Source organism: Myotis lucifugus, unplaced genomic scaffold, assembly GCF_000147115.1.
Source record: "Myotis lucifugus unplaced genomic scaffold, Myoluc2.0 scaffold_186, whole genome shotgun sequence".
In the NCBI taxonomy this organism is placed as follows: domain Eukaryota; kingdom Metazoa; phylum Chordata; class Mammalia; order Chiroptera; family Vespertilionidae; genus Myotis; species Myotis lucifugus.
The window spans coordinates 1,870,899-1,877,709 of NW_005871234.1; the positions used below are offsets into that span (position 1 = coordinate 1,870,899).

A 6,811-nucleotide genomic window follows, 5' to 3' on the forward strand; every position below is an offset into this window, starting at 1 on the left:
GAGGTGATATACAAAGTCGCCTGAGACAGACCGACTAGCTGGCTTGCAGGACCCCTTTGGGAAGAGACTGTGCATGTATGCACACACCGGCGCAGCACACACAGAATATGCCACTGTTTGTATTTGGAGGAAGCAGCCATACTGCGCTGGGCACAGGGGCAGAAACGACCTCGCACAGATATTTGTGTCCCCATTGCTTTCGGCAGTGATCCTTAGAAGTTAAACACTCATGTTCAATAGACTTTATTGGTGCTCTCACGTTAAAAATGAGTCTCATGTTCTCTTCTAGGCAATACAAGCAATTGCCTAATACCCCCAACCATGCATTTTGTGTAGAAAGTAACGCAAACAAGCTGAAAACTTCAGGAGTTTGATTTCCCAATTTAGAAACCCTGGTTAGTTTGGCCAGGTACTCTAGATCAGCAATGCTTCCTTGAATGCGGGAGTTGTTTGTGATTTGTGTGAGTGTGACAGAGGAGCTATATGACCAGAAACCCCGACCAAAAATCAAAATCATCCTAAAAACAGAAGTTATCTTGGTCATCGGTTCCTTTAACTACTTAGTCCCCCTTCTTCGCTGTGGATTTCCTTTACCAAGATGGCCGCCGTCGAGCGCTCTCCTCATTGGTCGGATTTTCTGCAGGTGGCCCCGCCCATCAGCTCGCCCCGCCCCCACCCACCCCATCCCACCCCACCCACTCCACCCCCCGGTCCTAAATTCCTGGGAATGAAATGAAACGAGCCAGCGAGAGTGGGCGGGGCGGGCGCCGGAAGTGACGTTTGCGGAAGTCCGAGTGCGGTCCACAGGGACAGGTGGGGAAGGGTCCGGGTGCCCCGGCTCTGAGCGTGGTCTGACTCAAGGGGAGCAGCCGCCGTGAGTGTGGGGCCTGGAGCCTTCGCCTCCCCCGGGCCCACTGCCCGGCCCGCGCGCGAGGCCGCGGCCGGCTCCCTCCCCCCGCCAGGCCCGGCGTGTCGCGGCTGCTCGCACTCCAAAGACCCGAAGCCCTTGGATGATTTTGTCCCGGGTTGGCAACTTGGGCTTGAGTGCCTTCAAGGAGGAGGCCTGAGGCAGTTGTCAGGCGGTCCCTGTCCACTCCTCTCCGCTCACTCCTGCGGCTGCTTTTCTCCTCCTCCTGTCTTTCCGCCTCAGCCCTTTTCCACACCTTCCCCCATTTTCCCGCGGATGCTGAGCTCCGCTTTGGAGAGTCGCGCGGCCCTGCAGTTCCCGGCCCCACTCGCTGGCCTCAAGAGGAGGCTGCATTCGCGACTCCGAACATCCTCTCGCGAGAGGTACTGAGGCGTGACAAGCATCCTCCGCGTCCTTAGCTTGAGGGGTCCTGGGCTGAGGGTGTCAGGAGGCAAGTTGGGAGCTTTCAGATCTGCTGGCGGCTTCTGAGCCCCTGAGAAGGCCTGTGGGAGATGGGACGCCTTGCATCCCTGGTCGTACCCACAGCGCTCGTACGATGAGCGAGGGTGTGTTAGGAAGGAAGCTGAATGGAGGAAATGTGACCTAGAGAGAACGAGCTCCGAGGAGCAGGGGTGGGAGTAGGAAAGGAAACTGGAATGTGAGGATTTGGGGGCAGATGAGGATCCCGACTGAGGCCAATGGTCTCCTTTGGGAAGGGGTAAGGTTTGAGATTGAAAAGACAAAATGGGGCCAGTTGGCACAGGGCCTTGAATTCCAAAAAGGCATTCTGCTATAGCTTGTAGTAGTATATTCTAGAGTAGACTCTAGAGCAGCTGGTTAGGATGCGCTGTAATTCAATGTGTATTGAATTACACAAAAGTACCCCGGTTCTTTTTGGAAATGATGTAGAGTGACATCCGGTTGGAAGCTGGGATCTGATTCTCACAGCGGCGGTAGCTAGAAAGATTGTAGAGTTAACCACAGTTTGAGACCCAGGGAGGGAAAACGCCCAGGTTTTTTTTTTTTTTTTTTTTTGCTTCCAAGTTAACCTCGTGCCCTTTTGTTATTCAAAGAGTGCTTAGTCTTTGAAGATAGATTTGAATAAATTCTTTTCAAGACCTAAATTCTTGTGTTCGCTTCGGCAGCACATACACTAAATTGGAACGATACAGAGAAGAGAGATTTGCATGGCCCCTGCGTAAGGCTGTCCAGCAAATCCTGTGACGCGTTCCACATTAAAAAAAAAAAAAGACCTAAATTCTTTTCCCTGAATATGAGGAATGATGTAGATTGACTGCAATAGTGGTTTGGTGAGCAAAGTTAGGATTGTGAGCATTCATCCCCAGTCCAGTTTCCCTAACTAACCTTGTGCGCAAATATGCAAAAGCACACCGTAGGGACATGTCAGTTATTCTCAGATGGAATAAAAATAATCAGACTTGAAGTGGGTTAGCATCATGGAAATTCCCTAAGTGTACTCTGCCAGGTACCAGGGTAGATGGGAGTAGAGAGCTGGGAGGAGAAAGAATCCCAAAAACATAAGGTGCTGCCCCTCCCTTTATGATGCTGAGGACAGGACCACTTAGTGACCGAGTCATTAGTATGAAGGGTAGAGCTGAATCCCCTGTGGCCCATTACGGTTATACTCTTTTTTTAAAAAAATATGTTTTATTGAATTTTTACAGAGAGGAAGGGAGAGAGATAGAGAGTTAGAAACATCGATGAGAGAGTAACATCGATCAGCTGCCTCCTGCACATCTCCTACTGGGGATGTGCCCGCAACCCAGGTACATGCCCCTGATCGGAATCGAACCTGGGACCCTTGAGTCCGCAGGCCGACGCTCTATCCACTGAGCCAAACCGGTTTCGGCATACAGTTATACTCCTTGTACCACCTAATGATGGCACAGGGACTGGGATGTTGAGTCTGCCCCTCTTCTCATCATTGTGATAGAGGCTTCCTTGAGGGTCTCAACCTTCTTGTGGGAATGAGACCTCATTTGATATGAGCCATAGTATATGGTGTTTTTCTCTGAATGTCTTCATAAGGTAGAGGTTTGTGGAATAAATACACTGTGTGCTGAGTTGTGCTGGGATGATATGGGCCATGATGTTGATGCCACCCTTTTTCTCCTTTGTCTCAGAGCTTCTTGGTAATGATGTGTGACCATGGAGATAGGAGCCTCGCTCCCGAAGATCGGGTGAGGGCTCTCTCCCAGATGGGTAGCTCAGTGGAGATAAATGAAGACATCCCACCCCGTCGGTACTTCCGCTCTGGAGTCGAGATGATCCGAATGGCATCCATTTACTCCGAGGAAGGCAACATTGAACATGCCTACATTCTCTATAACAAGTATATGACGTAAGACACCTCCAGTTCCTTTTTCCGGTGACTGATGCTTCACTCATCCTGCTTTGTGCTCATTTATTTGTTCAGAATTGCTAAAACTAGAGAACTTTATGTCACCATCAGCATTAATCATTTCTGCTGGTAGCTCCTACATATTGGCTGTCCTTGACATTCAAAGACATGAGTACTTAAAGTGTTATTATCATGACTCAGTGATTTCATGAGTAAGAGACTAATTCTTTGGTCTGTGCCTACATGACCCAGCTGTTAGTCAAGAGAGTTGGTGGTTAAACTGTACCTGTTTTGTATTGATGAATGTTTTTCCTCTCTCTATTAATCATAGGATTAATGTTGAGGATTTTCAGAGTCAGAATTCCTCACCTCTATTTATTTTTGTAGCAAATTGAGTGATTCAGGAAAAAGTTTTTTTCTTACCTTTTTTTTTAACTTATATGATGCAAATCATCAAATAAGTATTGACTACCTACAGTTGTGTGGCTCCCTTTAGTTGCTTAGCATCTCAGGTAGGGTAGGCAGCATAAATAAAAGAAATTCTGTGCAACTAACAAGGAATAACTCCTAAATTCCCAGTCATAATGAAATGATATGTCATTTAGGAAGGGAATAAAGTTAAAGGGTCTCATATATAATTCCTAGTCTTCTTCTTTGATAATACCAGCGCCTTTGATAATACCAGTGTATTTGTATGGCTCTTACTAGTTCATAGAGTATTTAACCTGCATTATTTCATTTGACCTTCACAGTTCTGTGTGCATTTAGTAGTGGACATTCTCCTCCCATTCTACAAATGAGGAAACAAGCTCAGGGTTTAGGGATATGCTTTGTTCCACAGTTTGGAGAGACAAAACTCAACGTAGGTTCTGTGCCTTTTGTTTTTCCTTTTGGCAGTGTTCTGTTGTTTTTGTTTGTTTGTTTTGTTAATCCTCACCTGAGGATGTTTTCTGAAGGGCCTTCTGAGTTCTGTTTCCTGACATAGGAAATGCTTTGAGGGCAAGGACCATATTCATTCAACAAATGTATATTGTGTATACCTACTATATACTTGGCACTGTGCTAGTACTTGGATACTTAGTAGATAAAATGGCCCCTACCCCTATGGGTGTACCTTTTTAGTTATGGGAGAAGACAATAAAGAGGTAAGCAGCTCTGACCGGTTTGGCTCAGTGGATAGAGTGTCGGCCTGCGGACTGAAGGGTCACAGGTTCGATTCCTGTCAAGGGCATGTACTTTGGTTGCTGGCACATCCCCAGTAGGGGATGTTTTTAACTCTCTATCACTCTCCCTTCCTCTCTGTAAAAAATCAATAAAAATATATTTTATTAAAAAAAGAGGTAAGCAAATAACTATATAGTCACAAAATGAGGAAAATGCTATGAAAGCAACAGAGAGTGCTGTGACCGAGAATAAGCAATATCTAATTAAATAGGGTAGTCAGGGTAAAGTCTGTCTGAGAAGATGAGATTTAAACTGAGACTTGAAGGATACAATAGAGCTGGTCATGGTGTTTGGAGGGTAGCAAGAGAGGAAGAAGGATGGCTCCAGGTGAGGTCAGAGAGGCAGGCAGGACCAGATCTTGTAGAACCTTATAGGTTTGTATTTTATCTTGAGAGCAATAGAAAGCCATTGAAATGTTTTAAGTGAGGTTGTGACCTAATCTTATTTTTTTATATTTTAAAAATATAAATTTTGGCTGCTATGTGGTGAATGGTGGAGTATGAGAGAACACAGGGCGATTAGTCAGGAAACAGAGCCATTCAGGAGTGGGGCTGGTGGCTTGAAGGGGCATGGATTTGGTACACGAGGTAGAGTTCATGGGACTTACTTATAGTTTGAGAAAGACGATGGTATGAAGATTGACCTCGGCTTTCTTCCTTTTGTAATTTAGGATGTGGTGGTCTATTTACTGAAATGGGAAGAATGGTGTTGAAAAGAGTTCAGGTGTGGGTTTTCTTTCTTTTTTAAAAAAATATGTTTTTATTGATTTTAGAGAGAGAGGAAGGGAGAGGGATATATAGAGAGAAATGTATCGGCTGCCCCCCACTGGGGATAGAGCCCGCAACCGGGCATGCACCCTGACTGAAATCTATCCAGTGACCTCTTGGTTCCTGGGTCGACACTCAACCACTGAGTCACAACCATCCAGGCCTGGGCTTTCTTTGACATGTTAAGATGTTAAATTTGAGATGCCTGTGAGATATCCAAGTAGAGATGTCCAGAAGGAAGTTGAATACACCAGTCTAAACTCAGAGAAGTCTAAGTTGGGAATACAAATGCAGGAGTCCTCAGCACACAATGGTTCTGAAGCCATGAGAAACACTGAGACCTTCTAGCACAGATGTTGTTAATCTGGGGCCAGGAACCCCACAGGGATTCATAGCTAGAACTTGGTGTCCATGAACTTGGTTGGGAAAAACTTTTCTTACTTTTACTAACCTCTAACTGAAATTTAGCATTTCCCTCAATTTTGAATATAGGCCTCAAATGACAGTAGTATTAATAATATAGGCATACCTCGAAGATATTGTGGGTTCAGTTCCAGACCACTACAATAAAGCAAATCGTGCAATAAAGTGAGTCACATCAATTTTTTTTATTTTCCAGTGCATATAAAAGTTCTGTTTATACTATACTCTGGTCTATTAAGTGTGCAATAGCCTTATGCCTAAAAAAACACAGTGTACATACCTTAATTTAAAAATACTTTATTGCTAAAATTGCTAGCCATCATCAGAGCTTCAGCCAGTTATAATCTTTTTGCTGGTGGAGGGTCTTGCCTCTGTGAAGCACACTAAAATGAGATATGCCTGTATTTGTAATTTTGTCACCAATAGAAATCAAGATTATTTTCATATCATACTATAATTTTTACTGATATCTCAAGGTAGCATTTACACTTATTACTACCTCATAATTATAGTACAGTTATTAAATCTGTGACAAGATCCTGTTTTTAATGCAATAATAATACATTAATAAATGCATTAAAAAAACACAGTAAAAAAGCACACATCAGAATTTTTCATATTTTGAAAATGATATTTCAGTAGAATTGGCTTCTTTTGTAATTCTTTGTATTTATTTTTTTAATTAGTTATATCTTTAAAAAGATTCTGAGGAGGAATCTGTAGGTTTCATCAGATGCCAGAAGGGTCCGTAGCACATAAAAGGATCAAGACTCCTTGATAATGAGACTATAGAATGAGAAAAGGAGCCCAGGACTGAGCCCTGAGGTTGGTTAGTGGAAGGAGGGCCAGCAAGGGAGACTTTGAAGGAAAGTTTGAGAGGCAGGAAGAAGTCCACACGAGAGTGGGACCGTGAGTCAGAAGAGGTCAGTGTCTGCAGAGAGGAGCCAGCTGGATCAGATGGGTGAGGATTTGGATTTGGTAACATGATGGTGATTTTGATAAGCAATTTCACTAGCAGGATTAAAGACATACTTGATTAGAGTGGGTTGAATGGTGAATGGGCAGTAAGAAAATGAGTATACTGTCATCAGGCTTTTTGTAAAGAACCACATAGTAAATATTTTTGGC

At 44.3% G+C, this 6,811-nt stretch overlaps 1 protein-coding gene and 1 non-coding gene across 8 annotated transcripts in view; both read left to right on the forward strand.

The window, feature by feature from the left end:
* The first annotated feature begins 726 nt into the window (after positions 1-726).
* STAMBP (STAM binding protein) overlaps positions 727-6,811 on the forward strand; it is a 27,297-nt gene continuing 21,212 nt past the window's right edge. For 6 of the 7 annotated variants that reach the window (XR_002831192.1, XR_002831194.1, XR_002831193.1 and 3 more), the window contains exons 1-2: positions 820-1,290; positions 3,052-3,269. Coding sequence is in view for 4 of the 7 variants with exons in the window: in XM_006096774.3 (XP_006096836.1) it covers positions 3,064-3,269 (206 nt within the window). In the remaining 3 variants the exon portion in view is untranslated. The other variant, XM_006096775.3, reaches the window with a different exon arrangement.
* LOC111827569 lies at positions 2,037-2,147 on the forward strand. Its single transcript, XR_002831197.1, has one exon. It is a non-coding gene; the product is annotated as a U6 spliceosomal RNA (small nuclear RNA).